The sequence below is a fragment of the Eupeodes corollae genome, chromosome 1 (assembly GCF_945859685.1).
Source record: "Eupeodes corollae chromosome 1, idEupCoro1.1, whole genome shotgun sequence".
NCBI lineage: Eukaryota > Metazoa > Arthropoda > Insecta > Diptera > Syrphidae > Eupeodes > Eupeodes corollae.
The window spans coordinates 116,837,916-116,865,371 of record NC_079147.1 but is presented as its reverse complement, the minus strand read 5'-3'; the positions used below and the strand labels follow the sequence as shown (position 1 = coordinate 116,865,371).

Here is a 27,456-nt window from a genome sequence, read left to right as displayed (position 1 = left end):
ACTGAACAAAATGGAATTTGGTTAAAAATTATTTCTAATAGCTCCCAACAATTCTTTTTACCGTATTCTGCGTATATGGGATTGTAAATTTCATTTCCAAAGTGCTAGGGGCAGATTGGTATACCAAGAAAGAAATAATTATGGATTTAGTCTAGGAACAAACTGAGTGCCGTGAAGTAAGGCCAAGTGAGAATAACTTTCAAAAATTGGCATTATTGCCTTTTGCAATTGTGAAATAAAGCCAATTTTCATCTGTTGGACATACTTCACTTTGAAAAAATGAGATCAGACCAAATTATTTTGATAAAGAAGATTAACTTTTTCTTATGGCGAGGAAGAATGCTGTCGCCCTCAAACCCACTTCTTTATTTTACTGTGTTTAAATGTAGTACAACAAACTGTTGGAAATTGGCTTTATTAAACTTTACAAATTGAAATAGTGCCTTGAAATTTGGGCTTATTTCACTTTGTTTTATATGTCCCCTCCATCCATGACATTACTAGCATACATGGTTGACAGTTGTAAGTCATTAGGTCCGATTTCTCTACGAGCTGTTTCGACAAGTGTTTTTTGTATGGTTCAACTTGAAATGCCGTGTGCGAGTTCAAAATACTGAAAGATCAACTTTTCGGGTAATATTGTAAGTTTCCACATGAAAACGCCAAACAAAAATAACCTAATATACATAACATATATGACAATTTCGGGAAATGAATATGGAGCACTAATCTAAAACTTATAATTACACAGTCAACGTTGAGGTTCAACCAGATGACGTCACCAACTAATTAAAATCCTTATCATATAGTTCCTAGTAAAAATAAAATACCTACACACTACATTATAAGCATTGTTGAATGATTGAATGTTTAAGACTCACGAACTACGATATGCCAATTGGTAGGGACATTCAAATTTCAAATATAAAATATCTTTAGATATTTTCTGTGGGCCTTAATGTTACTCGAAAAATAAATAATAAATGTGTCTAATGTAGATATAACTTTTCTCCAAATGGAATGTACATTTTGGTGTTAAAAGATGTTTGTCAAGATCCCTGTCAAACTTAATAGGTTCATTTTCACTTCACAGCATTGCATTTCATGTTCGGAGGGAAAATTCAAGCATTTTAAGAAGGGAACATGTCTTAACCCTAAATTACAACGTTATCATCCTATGTGTAAATGAAAAATGCATATCTTCTTCCTATTTTACCATTTTATTTAGCTACTAATCATATTTTGAATATTTTTAAATGTGGTTTTCGTGATGAGGCAAGTTGGAGTTGTATACGTTGGACAGTTTATGGTTCGCAAATATGGAGTAAATTATTTTTTGAAAAACTCACAACATTTTGTTTCAAATATTTTCTTGATCAATTGGCTGATCCAGGATTTATAATTTGTTTTCTTAACACCAGCTCTAATCTACGAGTAAACAGACTGATAACCCGGAAATTGAGTCCGAACAAAATACGTAAGAAAATCATATAAAACAATTTTTCATATCAGATTCTGTTTTACTTTCCTACAAAAAATTAAATTACATTTTTCTGGTAAACTTTCTCATTTTATGGGTTTTTGCATTTATATTTTTGAAGCGTTCTTTGCATATTTAGAAATGCCAACAAGAACAGATTATAACATCTTTGGAAAATAGCTACGATTCAACATAATTTCTTATATTATTGTGTGAAATGCTCCAAAAATGCTCTTAACTGTCGTATTTAAGCTCTTAAATATGGCACATTCAGGAAACTTTTGCAATCTTGCAATTTTTACATTTCTGAGAGTACTCCAAATTAAATCGTAAGATCGTATCCTGCTCGACAATAGTGTTCTAAAATAATCAAATAACTAAAGTCGTCACTTTAGCCCTTGAAATATGTAAGTTTTAGGTTAAGATACACATTATGTTAATTAAATTTTGTCAGCCTCCTTTAGAGAACATTAAAGAACATTTGTATGCCGTGCTCAAAAGCTAATCTCTATGTTAAGTGTGTGACATGATTAAAAGTGTTGATCCGCTAAGGTTTTGATCATAGTCATCCTTGAATGAAAAAAAAATCCTGGTCGACCTTGCAAATCATAATCTCCAAATGCAAAAATAGCCGTGGTCGTAACACAAACATTTGCGAGAGTATAAAAAAAGGAAAGGAAAGACTGAAACCAGGACTAAATAGGTACTTCACGCAAAAGCAATAGCAAAGTACAACAAAAACTCCATCTCTTTCTTTTATTGAGATATTAAAAACAGATAGAAAAACTCATGGAAGGAATTTCAAGGATAGAATAGCAAACAGAAACAAAACATTTTAGAAATAGCTTTGATTTTTTTAGGAAATATCTATTTCAAAAGCTTTTTAAAATACAGCTTTTTTAATTTCATAGGTCAATCTTCTCCATAGGCGGGAGACATCTCTATATGATTATTTCTGATGTAAGCTTCTTTACGTAAATACAGTGCTTGCACCGAGCATTGCGGCGTATAAACAGTGAGGTGTGTACAGCAGCAGTAGTATAGGACATATATCATAACATATGCACACAGGACGTAATGAGTTCTTTTCTACTCATAACCATACAATTTTTTCACATCTGAAGTGTTACCTAATAACTGTTTGCATTTTTCATCCTACACCCTTGCAACAAATAATGAGTACCAAGAAGCTATGGCCTTATATTCCTTTCATACACTTTTTCCCCACTCAATCAACACTCGACCCCTAAGCCGAAAACCACCCTGTTTTCAAAATCCGATGGTGTTCACTCGAGATAAACCCATTTGCTGTTGATAGAGACGGCAACGATGATGAATGCAACGGAAGCTACGATATTGCTGTATGAAGGCGATAAATATGATGTGACGTTAATGGCGATGAAGATCTCGGTGCAAGGATAATAACTGTGTGCACACTCAAAACTCAACCAACACCAGACCTGCTTTCCGATGCAAAGTGTTAACGAAAAAGGTGACGACTATTAAATGATTCAAAAGCCACAGGAATATAATGACGTGAAATGCTTTTATTTTGTTTTTTGTTTAGAAAAGTCCATTTTCATTTAAAATTCTTAAAAGCAAATAGTACCCACTTGAAAGTTTTCTCTTCCATGACAAGCATAAGCATGTTGGTAATGCAATGGTGGCGGACCCGGAATAACAGTCGATAAACGTTTAGAATACTATTAAAAGAAGCACAGATAAGTGGAAATTCACCTTTTCAATGAGAATAGCTACTTTCCGTAAAAGTTTGGCCGCAGTGCGTACACGCAAAAGTTATGTATCAAATGAAAGCTTTTGCTTCGAAATCGGTTTAGGGGATAAGATATTCGAGAGATTTGAGCTTGAAGTTGAAATAGTACAAATCAAGAAAATTGTTTTTTGGTCAGTTAATAACGTTATATAAAGGTTGGAAACAACATAACAGAACCTTTCGACGTTAAAAAAGGCTTCAGACAAATTGACGCGCTGTCAAGCACTTTCGTTAACATCGTCCTTGAATGAATAGTACAGAACTCAGAGTGATGTTAATAGGGCTTTTGTGAGTATTGAGGTACAAACAGATGCAGATTTAGCAAAAATGGTTTTAACGGTTAATGAGGGCAACACAAAGTACATGATATAGTGAAGTTTTGATTGGCGTTTCGGTTAAAACGTCAACATCGACAGGCGTAACTTTGATGTAGGTAAGGACTTTGTCTAACTAGGCTCCGCTATGAACACAAAAAACAACACCAGCGCTGTGATCAAACGAAGAATAACTATTGCTAACCTCTGTTTCTTTGGGCTAATAAAGAAATATATAAGCCCCTCATTATCCCTGTGTTGCTATATGGAGCAGAAGCATGGACATAACAAAAGCGGATGAAAGCACCTTGGGTCGTTTCGAGAGGAAAGTTCTTCGCATGATCTACGATCATATATGGATAGAAGCGGTGTGGAGGAGAAGTTGGAACAACGAGCTGTATGGGCTGTACAGCGACGTAGATTTCAAAATAAGGATTAAGTCCAAAGAGTAAGATAGGTGGCTGACGTAGAGCGCAAGGAAAACAATGCTCCGGCCCGGAGAGTAATCGAATCCACACCCACAAGACAACCCAGTAGACAAAGAACGCGAATCAGGTGGCGCGCACAAGTGGATAGTGACCTCATCTAGCTTAGAGCGTGAAACTGGAGAGATGTAGCTGGGACCGATCTAAATGGAGAAGTTTGTTCGGTGTTGCCCTAGTTCACAACGGCCTGTAGCGCCACCTTAAGTTCAAATGGTAGACATGTGTATTGAAGGGATATTTCTAGGTATTTCTAAAAACCCACCTCTGTCTATCAACTCCTACTCTCATCTCACCGTGGTGAACATCGGGTGCCTAGTAACTCAACTGGAGATTAGGTTCCAACTCCAGTGCAAAGTTGTTGGTGGTAGCAAACGAGCGAGGGGGAGAGGTGTTTCCACTCAGGCACCCCTCCTTTCATATGTCGTCAACGTGGTGCGTGTGTAATATGAACTTTAAAGTTTATAGCTTCACGTGATGTGCAGACGTCTGCGGTAAGATCTTACTTCTAGAAAAGCACTCAATCACCTCGTGGAAACAAATATTCTGTCTATTTTAATATAAAGTTTTCAAAATAAAATCAATTTTGATTTTCGGTTGCAATAGAAACTTAAACATTTTAAGTAAATTGTATGTTTCTGTCAAAAAGGCACTGAAAAATATGATGGATATTATGCTGCATACACCACTCTCCCTAAAAAACAAACACCTGAACTGAAATAGTTTTGTGAAATATTTTACCTTTTACTCTTCAAAAAAAAAACATAATTTTATATAAAGGGCTATTTGTTTAAATTTTTAAATTCCTTTAGGATGGGCCTGAAATTATGTATCATATATTTTGATTGTTTAAAAGGGAATATTTAATTTTGTTTTATCTACACCATCCCCTGTCAACTCCCTTGTTATGCGATTCAACAAAAAATTGGGGGACCTCATACGTGTCGCATGCATAAGAAACATCCTGCGTCGATTCCAATTAGAAGATTTCACGAATTAAATATTGCGAGATTCTGGTTATAATTCTGATAGAATTCCCAGGCTAATAATACCTTTGTATATATAATTGTATGTTTGTTACAATTAGTTTTTAAAGGAAAATTGAGATATGATAACTGTGGAGTCAAAAAATGGTAACACCACTTTGATGCAAGTTTTTTTTACTATAGCAAAGGGGGTCTGTCTCTCTGTTTGGTAAGTGAGGCAATTTCATGAAAAAAGTACTAAACATGGAAATAAAGGGTGAGTTCAAATATGCAACCAGTTGCACAAGCCATGCCGACAACATTCGTGCAATGCATTTATGAACAGAAAAACTACTGCAAGAATGTGACAGATAAACAATATCAAAAACCAATTCAATAAAGTCATCCAAGAAGCCGCTTATAACAAAATATGACAAAAATAATGAAGTTTTTCTATGAGTTACGCGGGTTTTGGGTTTTTAGTGTCTTAACCAAATTCTTTTAAAATGTTCTATACAATTGTTTTATTAGAACTCATTTAAAATGTTTTGAATGGAACAAATTCATTAATTAATTTATTTCTATGAAGTATAAATATTATATTTCAACTTATTACTAACCAATAATTTTATTTTTGAAAAAAATTTAATAAATATTCAATTATTTTACCTACTTATCTTGTTCCAACATTTTCCTGCAGAGCGGCATCCGAAATAAAACGACTTCAGGTTTGATCACATTTCAGCTATCATACTGTTTTTTTGAACAAAATTACCGACTGCAGTAATGCAATGTATTTAAATTTATGAACGCAAATCTTGCAGTATTGCTGCATTTTTACATTAAGGAACTTACCCAAAATTATCAACAAATTAAGAATGGAATTAAGAATGGTGATTGTTGTTAGTTTTTAAATGAAGTTATAGAGGCTGTTTTTTATATCACAACTATACACTTGTTTGCTATTAACACCATGACAGCAAAATTAAAGCTAAAAAGATAAGTTTAAGTCGAAGATGACCAAAATGAAAAATCTGAAAACAGCGAAAAGCTGCGCACACTTAAAAAAATTTGGGCTGTAAATATTTTGTTGTTGCCTTGTCAAATGGCTCTGCACCTTATTTTTTGTTCTATTTCACATATATTCAATGACAAAATGTCAGAATTACAAACACCAAAAATAATTTTTAAAAATTGTGTATGAAGGTTAAAATATAGAAAGATTGTCCAATTTGGTAATTGAGTACTTTTTAATTCTGAGTTCACTTCTGAGAATTATTAATTTTTTTGAAAACACCTTAATTTAAATGGATTCCCTAGTCGTTGCATGGGGAAAATCATTATTTATACATTTTTGAATTGTTTCCATAAAACTTGATTGCCTTTACAAAACGAAAAAATAAAAATCAAAAACTTATGATCGATATAATACAAAATAGAAAAAAATAAGTTCGAAAGTTACGTTAAAGTTAATGCAGTGTCCTATTGTCCCTTCGATTTTCCTTATAATTAGTATTATTAAAGTACGTTTTTTTTCTTTACAGACGTTTTGAAAAATCCCATCAAAGCTCCTATCTTTGGAAAAGTTATTTAACCAAATTTGCAAATGTAGAGCAATGATTTCAACTGTAGCAGTGATTTTGGCAAAGGGTGAGTTTACCATTAAAATAATAAATGTCAATAAGTTTAAAATTGACTGCAATTTGTTCTCCACAATTAAGGTACGTTCCACTCTCAGATTCAACATTAATTTAAAAGTAATTGCCTAGGATTATTTTGGTCTTATTATAATGCAATGTTTGGTTTCTTTTAGATATAATCGTGCTTATGCTAGCTATTCTGCTTATTCCAAACACAATACGCTATAGAACGCATTCACGAACTTTAAAGTAGAAGTTGAACCAACCCTTTCCCTTTTAGCCCTTTGATCATTTTATATCGCACCTTTTCTCTTCTTATGCTTCCTTAAATATAGCAATTAACTTTTAAACATCCCCTCCGATAGATGCTGCTGTTTTTCTTCAACTTATAATTATCTTGGGAGTAATAACACCACAGTGCAAAGCTACCAACGGGTTACGAGTACCAACCTTCATTCAGGAGCCACCACCTAATCTTTTATTTAGCAACGATACGGGAACTCAGGTTTCTTGCACAGCACATGGCAATCCGCCACCAATTGTCACTTGGATTATGAAGGACGGTTCAGTAGCGACACCAGTTTCCGGCTTAAGGTAAGAAAATGAGTAGAAAGTATTTGTTTTAATTTTGTCTATTATCATAATTACACTTACTTCAGAAATAATAATTATGTCTTCATTATTCATAGTCAAAAGTGATTTTCGTCAATGCAAAGGGGTTTAAATTTAATTTCATTTGATTGAACAATTTCGAATACGAATTTTGTCAACCATGCTGCAATGGTGTAATTCTAAATTAGTTGTTATAATATATTTTATTGAAGTTTTCAATTGATAGTATATTATAATAGGTATAATATAATACAATATAATATATTAAAGGTCCCGCCAAATAACATTTTTTTTCAACATGCTATAAAAATAAAACTAATGAATATTTTTTCAAATTTCTTTTTTTATTAACTTCCCATAAGAAGTTATTGCAATAAGTCCGATTAGTGAAATTGAAAATGTTGAGATTTCTTGATGTTTCAAGGTATCTAAAGTCCAAATAAAAGATTTTTAAAAAGATTTCTCTGCGTGCGCGTACGTCAGCGTTTGCGACGTTTTTTTTTTTGTCGTCCATATCTCAAAAACGAGTAAAGATATCGACTTCAAATATATTTTCTTATACAGATAATAATGCGGAAAGATGCAGAAAGGGCTCTCAAGAAAATAGCGTGGATGGTTTTTTTTTACCATAGTAGTTTATATAAAAGGTGAACATTTTGATTAACCCTACACATCTCACTAACCCAAAATGAATTAAATTTTATATAATATATTGTAACGTGATACCAAGTATATTTTTTTGAAATTTTAATAAATAAAAAAAAAAAAAAAAACTGAAAAAAAAATTTGTCACCTAATTAAACGAATAAAAAATTATTTTATCTCCAAAACAATGTTGTGCAACGAAAAATAACATTTTTAACATATGGTAAAATTTTGAGAAAGTCAAATCGACAGTTTTTTTACGAAAAAATAAAAACATAAAAAAACATTTCTAAAAGTTTTTAAAATTGTTTGACATTTTGAGAAAAATCGAATTGACAGTTTTTTTATTTTTGTTTAAATTTTACAATGGTTTGTTACCGCACATTTTACAATATAGTGATTTGATACAATGTATCTTTCAGCTAAAATAGTATGTATATAAGTTTTATAAATTTTCAATTAGGTTTACATAACTATAATTTTAATTTTGACCGGAGGAAAAAACAATAAAAACCTCCATTTAATGTAAGAATATAATAAACTCATAAAGCTAATGACTAGTAAGGGTATGAAGTCTATCAGGTTAACAGATGAACCAATAAATGAATAAAAAATGATAAACAAAAGTGTTAAAAATTGACTTCGACTTAAATATCTTTTCAAAAATAAAAATATTGGTTTCGCACTAATTTTGCCCCACATAAAATATTGTTTTCGACATTCAGTGATTTTTTGATAAAAATCCAAAGGTCCTTTTCTTATAAAAAAATAAAATCTACAAAACAAGAAATGCTACTAAAATTGGTAAAAATCGGTTAACGACTAAAAAATCTCGTCGGCAAAAATAGATTTTGAAATCAAACTATTTCATCATATTCAAAATGTTGTTATTAATTTAAATTTTTTTTAGAATAATTCAATTGAAAACTTTTTTTTTAACAAAACACGAAAACAAACAAATCTTTTAAGCAAGACAAGTTGACAGACAGGATGGGAAATTATCAGTGTGGGTCGCATCTCAGCCACTTTTTTTAAAGTACAATCCTTCTGGTAAATAATGGAAAATAATAGCACTCAAATGGCTGCCTCGGCTGGCCATTCAGTAGCCTGCACATTATCGATTGTGTGCAGCTTTATTTCACCAATGGCTTCACGAATATTATCCTTTAAAGCGTCAATTCAAAGACAGGGCGCAAAACATCGAGTGTAGCTTCGGCTGTGTGGCACATAGCGTCGTCCTGTTGAAACAAAATGTTGCCAATATCCTCTTCTTCAATTTATGTTAACAACTAAAATTTTCCCTTTTTTTTAATTATTAAAGTATATTAACAACCCAGTTAATTTTTGTCCTATAATTTGCAATGTTATTATTTGATTGATTGAGAAAATGCTATCCCGAACGTACAGACGTAAGAACGTCACGCACGCGCGTCATATTGCCACAGTTATGATCTCATTCAGCAATTATATTTTCAGGGCGTTCTTTATTCCACCATAGACATTTCTTTTCTTCGACAGGTTCAGTATGATGCAGGACAGATTGGTAGATAACTAATCTACCACGGGGAGCTCACTTACAGTCGATGCATCGTGTGTCAGTTACAATTAATCTATTATCTACCTGTAACACATTCTAAATACAAAATACAAATATTTTCTCAATTTTTGTAATTTTTCCTTTTATTTTGTCAATTCTCGCAAGGGGCAATACCCGTAAAAGGAAAGCTTTTAGATGGCACAGGCAGGGATTGAACCCAAGACATCTGGCATGACACTTCAACAATATGCCACGGGTACTACGATATCGTAGTTTTTCGTTTGATTAAAATAATAGCATCGTCAACGGTTATAGCAGGAAAATTAACTAAAAATCAATTTCAACTTTTGTTGAAGTTATATATATTGAAAGCTACTCTCTTTAATTCCTTTGAATTTACGCACCGCAGGTTGATGTACGTTATCGATAACGCTATAAGGCTCATTTTTGTATACTTTGCACAAATATTTAACTACTTGTTGATTATATAGACAATTTTTTCGCTGCAGGAAGAAAATACATTGTTTTGTCATATTTATACAAATACACACCTATTTTTTTTATATAAGTTTGTGTTTTGTAGGGTTTTTAACCCCTAAATATCCTGAATTTAGATTGATTGACATATGGCATATAATGACACATGGTATATATTTAACCCTAACAGACTATTTGTAGTCCTTTTATTTGGATAAATGAAGATGTTGATTGTTTGTATCTATTTATTTATCTCAGTGTACCTACATTTTTATTATACATTTTAGACAAACGCCAGGAAATGGAACCCTGTACTTCCAACCATTTTTAGCACAGTACTTCCGAACAGATGTGCATGAGGCAGTGTATAGATGCAAGGCTAGCAACGATGCTGGAACTATATTGAGTCGTAATGTTCGTGTGCAATCCGGTAAATATGATTTGTTTTCTTGTCATAAAAAAATATATCAATAGTTATACGTATTTTTAAAAAGCTATATTAATTAAAATGGTTTCTAAAGGCATTTCCGTTTTCCGTAAGCATGCAATCATATGTACGGCAAACAAAATAGTCTTTTTACAAACAAAAATGTCCATTGATTTGTTTTTTAACTTAACCGACAAATAACGGCATCATTTTGCATAGGAAAAAAATGCTGCAGACATACAGACACGCCCAGACTTATTGATGCAAAATGTGTTTGTGTAATTAATTTGTCAAAAATTGAATCTCTGAACAGCGGAGATTATAGAAGTGTTTCCTTTCTGAAATTTAAAACTACTTACTTCTATTTTCTCTAGATATGAGATCAATGAGGAGGGAAATAACAATGATAATGAAAGTAATAATAATAATACTGATAATATTAATTTAGTTTTGAAAACGTTGTTTGATGCTGAAAAATTTGTTCATATGAAACTGACTTGTAATTATAATAGTGTTAAGAATATTTAAGTACGAAACTTAATGAAGTTTGCAAATGAAATACTGAGGAGCTCCATAGGCAACTGTGAGACATAATCGTATTTGTTTAGGCCGAAAATATCCGAATGGTACTATTAAAAGCTGTTTCAAACTTTTTCTTGCTCGCAGAATCAAATTTCTAGTAAATTTTCCTACCATTCGTTAGAACTTGAATGACTAGTGTCATTCAAAAACCATTTTAGTTCTTAATGGGTTAAACTGCTTCACGGCCCATAGAGATCTAAGAACTAGATATGTTTTACCTACTATAAAATTAATATGGTTGTTACATGTAAGCGTTCTGTTGAATATTACTCGTATACCTAAGTTTTTTGAAGTGATTAATATTTCGAAAGGGATTCATCTAAGAGGTACCGTTTGAAAACAGGACAAGCTAGGTAACTTTTTGTTGGGTTAGGATGAAACTATTACTTACTGCCCACGTAGAAATTTATTGAAGCTCCTCGTTTATAGTACATACGCAGTTTTCTTCAAGCCTTTATGGGCAACTTTTATAGATTCGTATGTTATTGGCATTAAACGCTTAGACGCATTTGGCATTATGTAAGCAACTTGTTTAATCGGGAGGAAAGCTGATTTTTAACACATACGGTTTGTTTCCTCTCAATGATGTACGAAGAAATAACTTTGACAGCTACTGGAGAAACGTTGAACTCAACACGTAATTTTTTAAGGAAAGCAAAATGGTTAACACATCGAAAGCTTCGGAAAATTCTCAAAGAAAGAGAAACTGTGCACTAAGCAAATAAAAAGAACCTAAAAATGAGTTCCACAACTTGCAATGATGTAAAAACTCTTTATAACTAATGTTTTGTTCACATCACGTAAATAGAAAATTGGTAAAAATGAAGTGGAATGAAGGAGAGTTCGATTTTTCATTTAATACTTACAAAGAAGAATGTATCGGGATTACTTTATTTATGTGTTGATATTCCATTTTTTGCTTTCATCCAATTTGTACGTTTATTCTGTTCATTTCAATATTTACAGTAGTGAGACGGAACTTTCATATAAGAGTTGAAAACACTGAGGCATATTTAGGAAATTCAGCCCTGATTAAGTGCACAATACCTGACTACGTGCGTCAATATGTTAAAGTGACAAGTTGGAATCGAGGCGACGAAGTTCTGCTCCCGGATCAATCTGATGTGGGTAAGTGAGCCTAATAAACAAAATTTAAAATTAACTAAAATAAATAGCAATTGCATCAATTTTCCAAACAATATTTGTCGAAACATACAAGGCATGATTTTTAGATTTGTATTAATTCATATTCTATAAGTCTTACAATTATAGTTGTGTTACAATAAGCTTTTGCTTATCTGTAGGTGATTGAAGTTTCATAGTATTTGAATTGATTGGTTGTAATATTAAACATTTTTTAATTAACTTTTATGAGTGTATGGTTCTTAAATTTGTTTAAGTTTTTAGAGTTGCGAATATTTTTAAGGTTGGTAGGAAGTTGGCTAATAATAGGTGCTATCATATATTTAAGTTGTAGTGTTTCGTAGTTGTTGTATGACATTGGTATTTCAAGTAGACCTTGCCCTCGTCTTCTTAAGTGTTTAGACTAAGTGAAATAGATTGCTGGAATCTTAAATCTTCGTAGTATTCGTACTTAACATATTTTCCACATTCAAGAACGTCAAATGTAGACGGTTTTTGTTAATAATATTTGCAATTAAACAAGTGAATAGTAAAGCTGTTTTTAAACATATTTTGTTGAATATCTTTCCAAATAAAACAAAGCAAACATAGCCCTTCGTATACTAAGCCTTACGTTAGTAATATGCGTGTGCCACAGAAAGCATTCATCTATTGTTAATCGAAGGTATTTGATTGATCTAACTAATTAAATAGCATCACTTTTTCTTGAAGTCGGGATTTTCAGGATTTTTAAAGAAAATATTAATTTACTCCTTTTGTTTGGTGAAAGAATATGCATAATTTTTGTTTTGGTTGTTGTCGTGGCACCATCTAGTGCCTTCATAAAACTTCTGTTGCATCGTAAAAATCTCAGTTTCAATACACGTACGTATGTCTAAGCACAATAGTTATGTATATCGTCTGCATATGGAAAAGCGGAAGAAGTGACTTTAAATGTTCTTCCTATAAATAGCTCTCTTCATATTTTTTTTAAAGAGTTCCCCTATTGCCAATTCTTTAGAGGACATCCAAAAGTTTATCGTGACTCCACGTGTCAAATGCCTTGCTGAAATCTAAGAATATGACTAATACGTGTCGGTTTTTATTGAGACTCATGTTAATACCATAACAGAAGTCACCAAGAAGTCTTACCTTCCTTTTACCTTTTTGAAAACCATAATGATTGGATTGCAGCAAGCAGTTTTTTTTTTATATTTTTTGTGTGTCCGCCTTACAACAATATTTTTCAATAGCGGGTAAGATTAAAATAGACCTATATTTATGAATTGCAGTCTTTTTCCTACTTTATAGAAAGGAAGAAAAACTGAAGTCTTCAAAATTTTCGTAACGAATTCTTGTGTCAAACTTCTGTTCACAATTTGTTGAAACAATGGTGTTAGTAGGCTTGCATTGATTTTAATGTTGCATTACCTTATTCCTAAGCACTCGGGCTTTTATTAGGATTCAGACTTAGAAGCATTTTATTTATTTCGATTTCATTAGCTTCTTCTGCATTTAGAAAATTGTTAACAAGGCTGTCTTGATGAAAACAACATTAAGTAGAGTCATAATGTCGCTTCTAAGAATATTTTCTGTAGTAAATGGTGTCAGAATATCCTTTCTGATGTGCCGTTGGATAAACTTATGGGATTAAATCTGACTGCACATTTCCATAAAAATGGCGCTGTTGAAATGGTGACCACTAGCTTACGGTAAATTAAAGTTTTGACTCTTAGTTTTGTGTTGTTTTTAATTTTTCAAAACTCTCTAAAACGTTAACTAAAAGTTAGCAACTTATAACTAACTTAACAAAAACTTAAAACTTAGTAATGATTGTTCGGAAGCGTAAGTCCCCAACTTTCAGCAGAGAGATCATGCTTTCTAGTATGCGCTCCTTTTTGACCCAATATTCGTTTGCAGTCCTAAAAGTATGTGAACATATTGCTTGGCACTATCGGCGATGAAAATTTGTGCCTGGTCCGGTTATTGATGGCAAGTGTTTTACCCCTCTGGGGACGATAGACAAAAGTTCCCGTAAAACACTAAGATGCATTGGTGCTTCCCGTCATACATAACCCGCTACTGTCTTGCTAGCTCCAACTTTAGACTACGCATTCGGTAAATCATTGGAAAAACATTTCATTCTAGCCCTATGCTATCCTAGAATGAAGGTAAAAGTGGCCTTGTTTGGAACTGGCTCTTCCAAGTTGTCTACCGCCCACTGTCAGTCTACATTGTCCCTCCGTTTAACACGATCCTCGCTTGATGGTAAAAAATAGATTGGTGTTTAAGATAATACTGCCTGATGTAGCAGTAGACGTATCCCATTAGTATGAAAAATCTTTCTTTTCTCTTCGAGGCCGATGTTTGGGGTCTCTTGGTTTAAAATATAGTCATTCATTAACTGCTACAAGTGAAACATGCTTAGAAAAAAATCATTTCATTTAGGTTCATTTTGCAGCGATCACTTCGTGAACTCCTTAACCTATAAGAATAGCCATAAGAATAGCCTCTCACTAAGAATCTAAAGAATCCCTAAGGATTTGTAAAAAGACACTAAGGAAATCTAAGCGATCTTCCTGGCAATGCTTCTGTGGCACGATAGAAGAAACTTCTGAAGCCTCCAGGCTATGGCAAATTCTTTCAACTAGTCCAACGATGGCAAGCTACCTGAAAAATGCAGATGGCTGAACTACAAAAAGTTTCGGACATTATTGCACCAATTCAATTTTGTCCAGCTGTCTATATCCGGTTCATATTCCCTCGGCATGGAGAGAAGTTAAAGTTGTTTTAATACCCAAACCAAATTAATGGTCGCAAGTCAATCCTAAAGATCTACGACCTATAAGTCTATCATCATTCCTTCTTAAGACCTTGTAAAGAATGATTGATATCCATTTAAGCGCAAGTGTTGATATAAGACTTCTGTCTTCGTCTGAACATGCCTACTATAAAGGAAAGTAGTTACACACCTTAGTACACACTATCGAATATTCCCTTAATCATAAAGAGTTCACTATGGTTGCTTTCCTTAACATCGAAGGTGCCTTTAACAATTTGGACACATCTTCAATCACATTTGCACTAACATCTTTAAATGTAGAGAGTTCGCTTCGGGAGTTAATTCTTTTAATGCTGACTAGCAGAATAATTAACTTAAAACTGGGCAAATCTTCTGGCAGAAGATTCGTTAGTAGAAGGACACCGCAAGGTGTTGTTCTCTCGCCACTCCTCTGGAACCTAGTGGTAAATGAAATCCTAACCGATCTGGATGCGGAGGGTTCAGAGGATTTAGAGCGATTGTCTATGCGGATGAAGTTGCTATAGGGGTTTCAGGAAAGCATCTTAAAATAACTCTTACAAAATGCCTCAGACAGACTATTACTTTGGGCCAATCGCTGTAGACACAACACCGATTAAGGCCCATTTTGGAGGGAATACAAAATTCGAATGATCTGGGTCTTATTTTAGACAAAAACCTAAATTGGAAACGCAATGTACAAGAAAGAAATAGTCAAAAAGCTAATGTAGCTCTCTTTCCTTGCAAAAAAAACTATTGGTAATACATTTAGCTTACAAGTTACAACCACAAATCACGTATTGGCTATACACATCGGTAATCAGACTGTTTTTAATGTACGGTGTGGCGGTATGGTGGACTGCTTAAGAAAAAGCTATAAGCCGTGGCAAAGTAAATACATTCTTACGTTCAGCTTGCATATCTATAAGCGGATCGCTTAGCACGACCCCATCTGGGGCACTGGACACCCTACTCTACCTAACACCTCCTATGGTAACTGATTTAGCACGCACGTAAGGCTACTATGCAAGGAGAAGTACAGATCATACAACAATTCCATCGTTATGCTTAAAAACAGACCACTACACGCTTTGATGTATCAATATTATCGTCGTATTCTAATAATTGGATTGACCTTTGGAAGATTGTGCCTCTAGTGTTGACGGTTGAGTTTTAGACAATTTTTCAGAACGATGTTCAAGAAGTTGCTAGACAGTCAAAAACCATCGGCAAGATCTTTTTCTACCTTTTTAGAGCAGCGCGAATTCTTCATCGCCATCTGCAAAAATAGACAAGTTTGAAAGTTTTTCTCTATAGATGCTGTCATAGGCGGCCTTGACATCGATAAAGAGATGGTTGGCATCGATTTAAAGTACTTGGGTGTTTTCCAAGATGTGCAGTAATTTTAATATTTGGTTAACGGTGAACCTCCCTGGTCGGAAGCCACACGGTAATGAAGCTATCCGGTTGTTGACAAACGGCTAAGACGTTCACATAATACGTCGGAAAAGATCTTTATGATGTTCACGAGACTGATGCCTCTGTAGTTGCCGCAGTTCACAAGGTCTCCTTTCTTGAGGATCCGACTATTATAACTATATTGAAATTCCATGCATGCTTTCTTCCGACCATGTTTTGCGGATGCGTTGGTGCATACTGCTTATCGCCTGCTGCTTTTTTCATTTTGAATAAAAAGTGATATTTTTGTTTGGCCCTAATATTTAACATCTTAAATAAATTTTACTATAATATGACGTGCTACTGAAGTAGTATAATTTTGAAAACGAATCTAGTAAGGTTTTTAAAGATAAAAAAAAATCAAAAATAATTTCCTTCCAAAATTATTGTATGCAAAGAAGGATAACGTTTTCACTATCTGAAGAAATTTTGAGAAAAATAATTACTACCAAGAATTGGTCAAATTGATTTGAATATAAACTTGAAACCAAACATACTAAAAAGCAATTAAAAATTAATTTTAAGTTAAATAAATATACGAGTATTGAGAATAAAAGATGAGACTGACTTTCAAGTTGTTATATGCCATAGAAATATTCTTGTAAGTGTTTTGTAATATTTAAAGACAATATATTCATTTAAATATATATTAAACTAAAACTGTTTATTGCATATCTACTCTTTCAATAAAAATAAAATGGACTTGGATAAACTTATGGGATTAAATCTGACTGCACATTTCCATAAAAATGGCGCTGTTGAAATGGTGACCACTAGCTTACGGTAAATTAAAGTTTTGACTCTTAGTTTTGTGTCGTTTTTAATTTTTCAAAACTCTCTAAAACGTTAACTAAAAGTTAGCAACTTATAACTAACTTAACAAAAACTTAAAACTTAGTAATGATTGTTCGGAAGCGTAAGTCCCCAACTTTCAGCAGAGAGATCATGCTTTCTAGTATGCGCTCCTTTTTGACCCAATATTCGTTTGCAGTCCTAAAAGTATGTGAACATATTGCTTGGCACTATCGGCGATGAAAATTTGTGCCTGGTCCGGTTATTGATGGCAAGTGTTTTACCCCTCTGGGGACGATAGACAAAAGTTCCCGTAAAACACTAAGATGCATTGGTGCTTCCCGTCATACATAACCCGCTACTGTCTTGCTAGCTCCAACTTTAGACTACGCATTCGGTAAATCATTGGAAAAACATTTCATTCTAGCCCTATGCTATCCTAGAATGAAGGTAAAAGTGGCATTGTTTGGAACTGGCTCTTCCAAGTTGTCTACCGCCCACTGTCAGTCTACATTGTCCCTCCGTTTAACACGATCCTCGCTTTATGGTAAAAAATAGATTGGTGTTTAAGATAATACTGCCTGATGTACCAGTAGACGTATCCCATTAGTATGAAAAATCTTTCTTTTCTCTTCGAGGCCGATGTTTGGGGTCTCTTGGTTTAAAATATAGTCATTCATTAACTGCTACAAGTGAAACATGCTTAGAAAAAAATCATTTCATTTAGGTTCATTTTGCAGCGATCACTTCGTGAACTCCTTAACCTATAAGAATAGCCATAAGAATAGCCTCTCACTAAGAATCCAAAGAATCCCTAAGGATTTGTAAAAAGACACTAAGGAAATCTAAGCGATCTTCCTGGCAATGCTTCTGTGGCACGATAGAAGAAACTTCTGAAGCCTCCAGGCTATGGCAAATTCTTTCAACTAGTCCAACGATGGCAAGCTACCTGAAAAATGCAGATGGCTGAACTACAAAAAGTTTCGGACATTATTGCACCAATTCAATTTTGTCCAGCTGTCTATATCCGGTCCATATTCCCTCGGCATGGAGAGAAGTTAAAGTTGTTTTAATACCCAAACCAAATTAATGGTCGCAAGTCAATCCTAAAGATCTACGACCTATAAGTCTATCATCATTCCTTCTTAAGACCTTGTAAAGAATGATTGATATCCATTTAAGCGCAAGTGTTGATATAAGACTTCTGTCTTCGTCTGAACATGCCTACTATAAAGGAAAGTAGTTACACACCTTAGTACACACTATCGAATATTCCCTTAATCATAAAGAGTTCACTATGGTTGCTTTCCTTAACATCGAAGGTGCCTTTAACAATTTGGACACATCTTCAATCACATTTGCACTAACATCTCTAAATGTAGAGAGTTCGCTTCGGGAGTTAATTCTTTTAATGCTGACTAGCAGAATAATTAACTTAAAACTGGGCAAATCTTCTGGCAGAAGATTCGTTAGTAGAAGGACACCGCAAGGTGTTGTTCTCTCGCCACTCCTCTGGAACCTAGTGGTAAATGAAATCCTAACTGATCTGGATGCGGAGGGTTCAGAGGATTTAGAGCGATTGTCTATGCGGATGAAGTTGCTATAGGGGTTTCAGGAAAGCATCTTAAAATAACTCTTACAAAATGCCTCAGACAGACTATTACTTTGGGCCAATCGCTGTAGACACAACACCGATTAAGGCCCATTTTGGAGGGAATACAAAATTCGAATGATCTATGGGTCTTATTTTAGACAAAAACCTAAATTGGAAACGCAATGTACAAGAAAGAAATAGTCAAAAAGCTAATGTAGCTCTCTTTCCTTGCAAAAAAAACTATTGGTAATACATTTAGCTTACAAGTTACAACCACAAATCACGTATTGGCTATACACATCGGTAATCAGACTGTTTTTAATGTACGGTGTGGCGGTATGGTGGACTGCTTAAGAAAAAGCTATAAGCCGTGGCAAAGTAAATACATTCTTACGTTCAGCTTGCATATCTATAAGCGGATCGCTTAGCACGACCCCATCTGGGGCACTGGACACCCTACTCTACCTAACACCTCCTATGGTAACTGATTTAGCACGCACGTAAGGCTACTATGCAAGGAGAAGTACAGATCATACAACAATTCCATCGTTATGCTTAAAAACAGACCACTACACGCTTTGATGTATCAATATTATCGTCGTATTCTAATAATTGGATTGACCTTTGGAAGATTGTGCCTCTAGTGTTGACGGTTGAGTTTTAGACAATTTTTCAGAACGATGTTCAAGAAGTTGCTAGACAGTCAAAAACCATCGGCAAGATCTTTTTCTACCTTTTTAGAGCAGCGCGAATTCTTCATCGTCATCTGCAAAAATAGACAAGTTTGAAAGTTTTTCTCTATAGATGCTGTCATAGGCGGCCTTGACATCGATAAAGAGATGGTTGGCATCGATTTAAAGTACTTGGGTGTTTTCCAAGATGTGCAGTAATTTTAATATTTGGTTAACGGTGAACCTCCCTGGTCGGAAGCCACACGGTAATGAAGCTATCCGGTTGTTGACAAACGGCTAAGACGTTCACATAATACGTCGGAAAAGATCTTTGTGATGTTCACGAGACTGATGCCTCTGTAGTTGCCGCAGTTCACAAGGTCTCCTTTCTTGAGGATCCGACTATTATAACTATATTGAAATTCCATGCATGCTTTCTTCCGACCATGTTTTGCGGATGCGTTGGTGCATACTGCTTATCGCCTGCTGCTTTTTTCATTTTGAATAAAAAGTGATATTTTTGTTTGGCCCTAATATTTAACATCTTAAATAAATTTTACTATAATATGACGTGCTACTGAAGTAGTATAATTTTGAAAACGAATCTAGTAAGGTTTTTAAAGATAAAAAAAAATCAAAAATAATTTCCTTCCAAAATTATTGTATGCAAAGAAGGATAACGTTTTCACTATCTGAAGAAATTTTGAGAAAAATAATTACTACCAAGAATTGGTCAAATTGATTTGAATATAAACTTGAAACCAAACATACTAAAAAGCAATTAAAAATTAATTTTAAGTTAAATAAATATACGAGTATTGAGAATAAAAGATGAGACTGACTTTCAAGTTGTTATATGCCATAGAAATATTCTTGTAAGTGTTTTGTAATATTTAAAGACAATATTTTCATTTAAATATATATTAAACTAAAACTGTTTATTGCATATCTACTCTTTCAATAAAAATAAAATGGACTTGTTACAAAAAAAAATTTAATGAAAGTTATCAGTGTAGGTCACATCCAATCCCCTGTTTTCTATCCGAAGGTTCTGGTTCTGTGAATTTTGCATGCCCTATAAATTCAAAACACACTCATATTTGAAAAATAAAATTGGTCTATAGAGCTGTTTTTTTATAGTTTATTTTTAAAACCTCAAACTCAATATATGCAAACTGTTATCTTGCATACGCACACTTGAGTGGTTCATAATCCAAAGTATTCGTATGAAAAATATTTTTCTCGTTGTATATTTTAAACGCAGCTTAGAACCTGAAATTCTATAAAACTTTGACAGTATTACTCCGTTATAATTTTAAGCTGGCAGATATGTGGTGCTCTCTACGTCAGGTGATCTCTATATTCGATCTGTTCGAGCTGAAGACGGACTAGTAAAATTCTGGTGCCTCACAACTAATACCTTAAGCGGTGAACGTCAACGAAGTGATTCAATAACACCTACTATTAAAGGTTAATTTCTTTGATAAACTTATTTTTCATCTATATTATCTTATCTTCTTTATATGTACTTCCTTTTAGAATTAAGTAAAAACTTAGCTCCTTGTACAACTCAAAAGCCAGTGCTTCAAGTTTATATCGAAAGAGGGAATGACGTGCACTTACCCTGCAACATTCAAGGAAATCCATTTCCAATATTTACGTAAGTATTTATTTTCTTTTTTTGTATATAATTAATTCTTTGTTTTGTTAAGAAAAATAATATGTCTGTTAACAATGAAGCAACATAACAACAACTTTTGAAATTACGATATTCGAGTTTGCTAGTATTTTCAAAAGTTGTCATAACGATTTAATACTGCTAAGCAATGAAACCAACCAATGAAACGTTTTATGTGACCGCGCAAAACAAAAAGACATTAATTTCGTATTAGGACCGAATTTGTTTCTTTTTCGACTTTCTTAAAAGAAACAATCTGATATGTGAAAAATACTGTGTCAGTCAAAGTCAATCTCAAACAGTGATAGTCAGAAGACGTACAGCAACATTTACATTATTAAAATTTACTTCGTTTGTGTTAGCAAGTATACTAGCTTTAACAAAGCAATTTCTTATACTGCTCATAGAGCAAGATCGGAGGGTCCGTAGTTGGAGTCCCGGTCCGGCATACAAAATGTAGGACTTTTTTTTACAATTGTAAAAGCGGTAACCGTATAAAAGAAGCTTATCAAGATCAAGAACTTTCCTACCCTTTGAATTTCGGAAAATTAACGGAATTCCAGGGGTAGTTAATAACTATATTTGAAAACCCGTAATTATATGGACAAAATTAAAATTGGCGTACTTAAACCATTCTTTTAAATAAAGGTACAACTAAAATCGTCAGAAAATAATCCAGTTCCTGTTTCCCACACTCTCTACAACGCAACGTCTTAATTTTTCCACTACATGGCTAATATGCATTAGTTAAAATGGACACCATACTCTGGGGATTTGAAAAACATCAAAATGTATAAGGTTAAAATTGGTCTGACCTAATATTTGTTTATATTTATTCAAATCGTTGTACGATACTTAAAGAACAATTTGTATTTCTTTATTTTTGTTTTAAGATACAAAAATATATACAATTAAAATTGGTTTAATTAGTTTAAACCTCTTTTAATTGTATTTTCTAAAGAAAACATTTGATACGAAAAGATTTTATTTTTCTGAATTATAATTAAGTCACTCTCATTCGTTGGTTTAAATCAAGCCCTACGAGCAGCAGCATCTTGTAAGGAGCAAACAAAATTGCTGAACGTCTTATGGTCTGACGATTCAAAAATTAATTCATTCGGTGTAGATGGTGGTAAAAAGTTTGTAAAAGACCAAAACTAAAAAAAACTACAACACAGTACATAGATAAGAACATCATTTTCCTGATTTAGTGCTCGACCATTTTTCTGGATTTAGTAAATGTCCGCTAGGTGGTCGCGGTGGTGAGAAATGAGATCAATGTTATGGAGCGGCCGGCCAAGTCTTCTGACCTAAACCCAATAGGCAACTTGTGAAGTGATGTAAAGATGCCTCTTATCAAAACAACTATTTGTTGAATATAATTTATAAGTGGATACAAACAAATAATTTGTGTTAAATTCAAGAGTTTGTGTTAACTTATAAAATGTTTATAAGGTTGTTTGAATATTTTTTAGCACACACCTATTATTTTGCACACCCCTATATTTAAAATTATTTGTGCTTCATTTTTGTGAGGAGAAGTTCACTGAAAAGCTTTTTATTTTGTCGCTTCTTCACACGATTCGATATTTTCACCATATCGGGTATTTTCTCGATTCTGTGTTTTTCGGTTGGAGTGTTGAGACGGAACGGTAATTCTACCGTACACCGTACTCAACCCTACACCGACGACCCACTCCGACTATATACTAGCAATAAATTATTCGACAGTAGCCCAGACGAAAAATGACGCACTATCGGTCAAAATATCGAATCATCTGAACGCAAATACATTGCCACGATGAGCCAAATCGGTTTTTTACCGTACGACCGAAAACGATTTGCAGAGACAAAACCGAATGACAAAATCGACCTAATCGGTAATTTTACCGTATACAGTTAAATACCGTATTGTCTGAACATACTCATTTAAATTATATTGACACTGGCTTATACGGTAAAATCGACGATACGGCAAAACCGCCAATTCGGGATCGTTTGAACGGGCTCTAACTCTTTGTCTCTATTCGTTGTTGTCACTCTAAATTCTTCAATTTTTGTAGTTTTGTCACCTAATGACAATTCTTAGGATATTTTTTTGTTGATGTAGAACAATTATTTCAGAACTTGCAAGAATCTGATATTAGTTTCGGATTATTTAATACCAAGTTCTTCAATAAAAACAAAAAAAGTAGTTGCCAAAACTGAGTCTGTTCTACATTCGGTTTCAATACCTACACAGACGACCAAATTTCGAATTTCGATCGAAAGTGAAGTGAAATTTTAGTTTTCATTAAAAATGAAATGTTATTCAATTCGATCGATTTCGAAAACTGTCAGGACTGAAAGATCATCCATTTGTATTTTGTTTCTGAAGTAAAATATTTGCTGTTTTGAAGATGTATGGAATATTATTGGCAATTTAAATTGAAAAAAAGGAAACAGAATTCAAGAGAAAAAATAAGAACACGAATTTTGCGAGGCTAATCAAATATATTGGATTTACCTGACACAACGTAAGTGTGTGGAAATTATATAGAATTCTTCTGATAAATAAAGTAAATTCTTGATTTCCTCTTTTTAGCTTTCAATGTAATTTTAGATTGAGCTAAGACGGTTTTTTATATGTTCTAAGGGAAATAAAATCTTCATCAATTTCTTCAATTCAAAAACTTGCTGCAACCCTCCGATTCCTAGCAGAAGGAAGCTATCAAAGATCAATGCACAGAAATACAAAATTTGATTTGAATGCGTTCAAAAATGGAACAAACCGAAATACAGAACATCCATTTGCATGTTCGAAAATTTAATTAACAATAACGAATTGTGGAAAACCCAAATTATCTTTCGCTAAGTGTGTTCACAATTAGGTATGTTATGTAGAATTGATTTACATCGTAGGGCCCTTGAGTATGATTGAAAATGCATGCGCCATATCTACATTACGATATGTATGCTCATTTAGAATACCCACTCTTCAATTATATTATTAAAATGATTCTGTTTAACTCATAAAGCTAACTTAATAGCGTTTGCTAGATAACTGGAGAAAAATATTTAATGAGAATTGACGCATACTTCCTGTACTGTACATGTACTTTGTTTTCTTTACAATAGGTGGTTTAGAGTGTCCGACTCATCAGCATTATACCCTATTCCTTCTTCGCAAAGAATTATTCTATCAAGGACGCTCCTGCTAATAAAATCTGCCGATGATCGAGATTCTGGAAAATGGGTAAGTGATTAAAAATAAGAAAATTCTAAAATTAGATTGTTTTAAAAGTAAACATTTCATCAAAGAAAAATTTAACTATAATTTTAAAAGAGATAAGGTAAGGGAACCAGAAAAAACTCCATAAAATCTGAACCACTGAATTGATTTTCGAGAAGGAGAATCAACTCTAGAAATAACCGCCCACTGCCATGCCCATATCTTTTATAAAATATGCATCCTACAGCAAATCTACCTTTCAATAACGGTTTCACTGCTATCGTTGACTTTGTTAATGTATTTGAGTTTGTTTCAAAAGAATACTACCTTACTTCGTATTTTTTATTTTTTGATATGTTGTATTTGTTAAAGGTTGCAATAAAATGAGTCTAGACAAATAGTTCGTTTTTTAATTTTTTTTCTAATCTCTATTTTTCAATCAAAACTCGTTGTTTAAAAAAATTGGGATGATACAAAACAGGATTATTAAAAACGGGATTATAAAAAGTGGGATTATAAAAGAAGGATTATTAAAGACCGGATTTTAAGAAACGGGAATATAAAAACCGGGATATCGAACCCAACCCACAAGCGACAGATGGAAGGAAAAGGAGACCCACTTTTTCGACTTCTCTACCAATGTCGTTTTTACCTACAATCTTGAGCTTGGCATTTTTTTCGAATGCAATACTTGCCATATACTAAGTTCCCTTATGTCGCAATTAAAAACAGATGCATATTTAAAATTATAGTATTCTTCTTTAAAATTTTATTTGAAATTTGTAAAAATGTATTAAAATTTAATTTTAAAATAAGATTGTTTATGGATGTACGATACAAATCACCTCAAAATTTCTTCTTTCAAAAATATGAATAATTAATTTAAAATAAAAATAGTTAACAGCATATTTTAAGAATTATTTTAGACACTTCATTTCTTTTTGGCATCACATACAAATTGTTATTTTCATTTTAAATTTGTCTTCATTTTCTATAACTCAAATTCATTATTTCAATTGCCTACGTATTGTGTATTTCAAATTCATATAAAATAATGAATGCACTAGCCAGTTCCAAGAAGGAATAACAATAAGCAAACTAAGCAAAATAATACAAGAACAAAAATACATATACATATGAGAGAAAAAGAAATGCACACAATATTCTTCAAAATGAAAACATCTTCATACTTGAGTTCTCAAGGAGACACAATTTTATAGTGGAAGATCCTTTTTTCTTTGTAATTTGGGGAAAACATTTTAAATGATATATTTCTTGGTTGTTATTTAAACTTATCTCATTTTCTTAAAAGAAAAGCAACGTAGATAAGCACGCCTAATTTATGTACATTTGAGTCAATTTGTAAGGTTTAACAAAATCTATTTAAATTTTATTTTCGAAAGAAACATTTTTTAAAAAATGACATATTATAATTAAATTTGACCTTAAGAACTTTATTAATAATAATAAAAACAGAAATATAACAAAAATATCCACAAAACAAAAGGAGGAAAGCGAAAAATGAAAAGAAGGAAAAGTAGTGCAGCAACAATAAAAAAACCCTGAGAGAAAAAGAGAAGTGTGAAATTTTGTGCGGTGCATTGTTATGAGAATGAGAATTTAATTGAAAAGCTCTTTATTTTGTAAGTTCTTACTTTTGGGTTCTATCTATTCATTCAAGCTTTGTTAGTTGTTGCTGTTGATTCTTCAATTTTTGTAGTTTTGTCAGCTAATTACCTTTCTTAGGACATACTTTTGTATGGGGTTTAGACGTCATTATATGATTATCTGTGGTTTAAGTTTTCCATAAAATAACAAACCAAGGATAAACATTTCATTAACATGAGATGCTCCGATGATGATACTCCGCCAAACAAATAATTCAAAGAAATTAAAGAAAGGTTCCAGTTAAGCTCATAGGATCGTTAAAAGTGGACAGTTTTAAACACGCATCAAAAAACGAGTTAAGAGTACATTGCAATTCTATAAAATCAGAAGTACTTGAAACGAATTTGAAAATTCAATGCACTTAAAGCACTCATTATCAACGAACCGAAATCTTACGGCTATGAAGAAGATAGACCTATGAAATTGAAAAAGGTGTACATACTTTAAAAAGCTTTAAGAGTAGATATTTCCTACAAAATCAAAGCTCTTTCTAAGAAATACTCCCCCATGAGTTTTGTTTATTTCCTTTTGTGGTAACAGCAATGGTCTCCATTAAGGCTAAGATATGAAGTTTTTGCTGTTCTTTGCTATTGCTTTTGCGTAAAGTATATTTTTAGTTTGATTAAATTCTTTGCCTTCTCTTGCACTCTCGTAGATGATACATTTTTCGTGTATTGTGACCAAGGCAAGGCAAGGCAAGCGATAATTTGTTTTTATTATGCTCTTGTTTTATTCATTCACTTTGATTCTCAAACTCAAGATTTGAGACAATAATATAAAGAAGAATCCTTTATTTTTTTTCGATTGACCGATGTGTTAGTTTACAATGTATGTAGCGCATGGATTGGTGGGTATGTATCTTTTTGTAGGAAAGGAAAGATTTTCAATCTATAGTATTTGATTGCATAGACTTTGGTCCATTGGAATTAATGATATGTTATATTTGTTGGTAGATATGAAAGGATATGAAATTTGTTTTCAAGTCGGTAGGTAGATATCTGTAACTAGAAATTTAGATACATATATTATTTCAAACGATGCACCCAATTTGTTTATATTTATCAATTTTTAAATTTTTTTTAGCTTACCCAACATTTTGTTTAATACCTACATAACCTAAGCCTTAGTACATGGTGCAGATAATACCTATTTTCTCGAAGTACGAATATTATATACATATATAGTATATGTTGTTTTTATGAATGTTTTTCTAATGGACAGTCCTGATATTTTGTTTAATAAATCAGCTACAAAGAAGCCTTATTGAGAGCTCTTAAAAAAAATCAATCTTGTACAACATCAACCACAAGATGAATTCACAACATCAAAGGCTTTTATTTTTTTTTGCTGATTCATCTACTTTTGTCGATGATAATGAAAATGTTTCTCCAAAAACAACAAAACAAACCCCAACTGCTACACAAGTCACCGTGGAACTTTTGTCAAAATAAGAATTTCAATACACGGCTAAAAAATATATGGATTTATTTTTATTTTAAAATATGGAAAATGGTATATTGGTAATGT

At 32.9% G+C, this 27,456-nt stretch overlaps 1 protein-coding gene across 3 annotated transcripts in view; it reads left to right on the top strand.

Annotated features, from left to right (window-relative positions):
- Positions 1–27,456, top strand: part of LOC129954222 (cell adhesion molecule Dscam2) — a 108,967-nt gene that overhangs the window by 9,213 nt on the left and 72,298 nt on the right. For all 3 annotated transcript variants that reach the window (XM_056067981.1, XM_056067982.1, XM_056067983.1), the window contains exons 2-8: positions 6,560–6,665; positions 7,021–7,249; positions 10,214–10,356; positions 11,902–12,063; positions 20,693–20,842; positions 20,912–21,032; positions 24,168–24,285. In XM_056067981.1, the coding sequence (XP_055923956.1) occupies positions 6,632–6,665; positions 7,021–7,249; positions 10,214–10,356; positions 11,902–12,063; positions 20,693–20,842; positions 20,912–21,032; positions 24,168–24,285 (957 nt within the window). In that variant the 5' untranslated portion in view covers positions 6,560–6,631. The remainder of the gene's footprint in view (positions 1–6,559; positions 6,666–7,020; positions 7,250–10,213; positions 10,357–11,901; positions 12,064–20,692; positions 20,843–20,911; positions 21,033–24,167; positions 24,286–27,456) is intronic.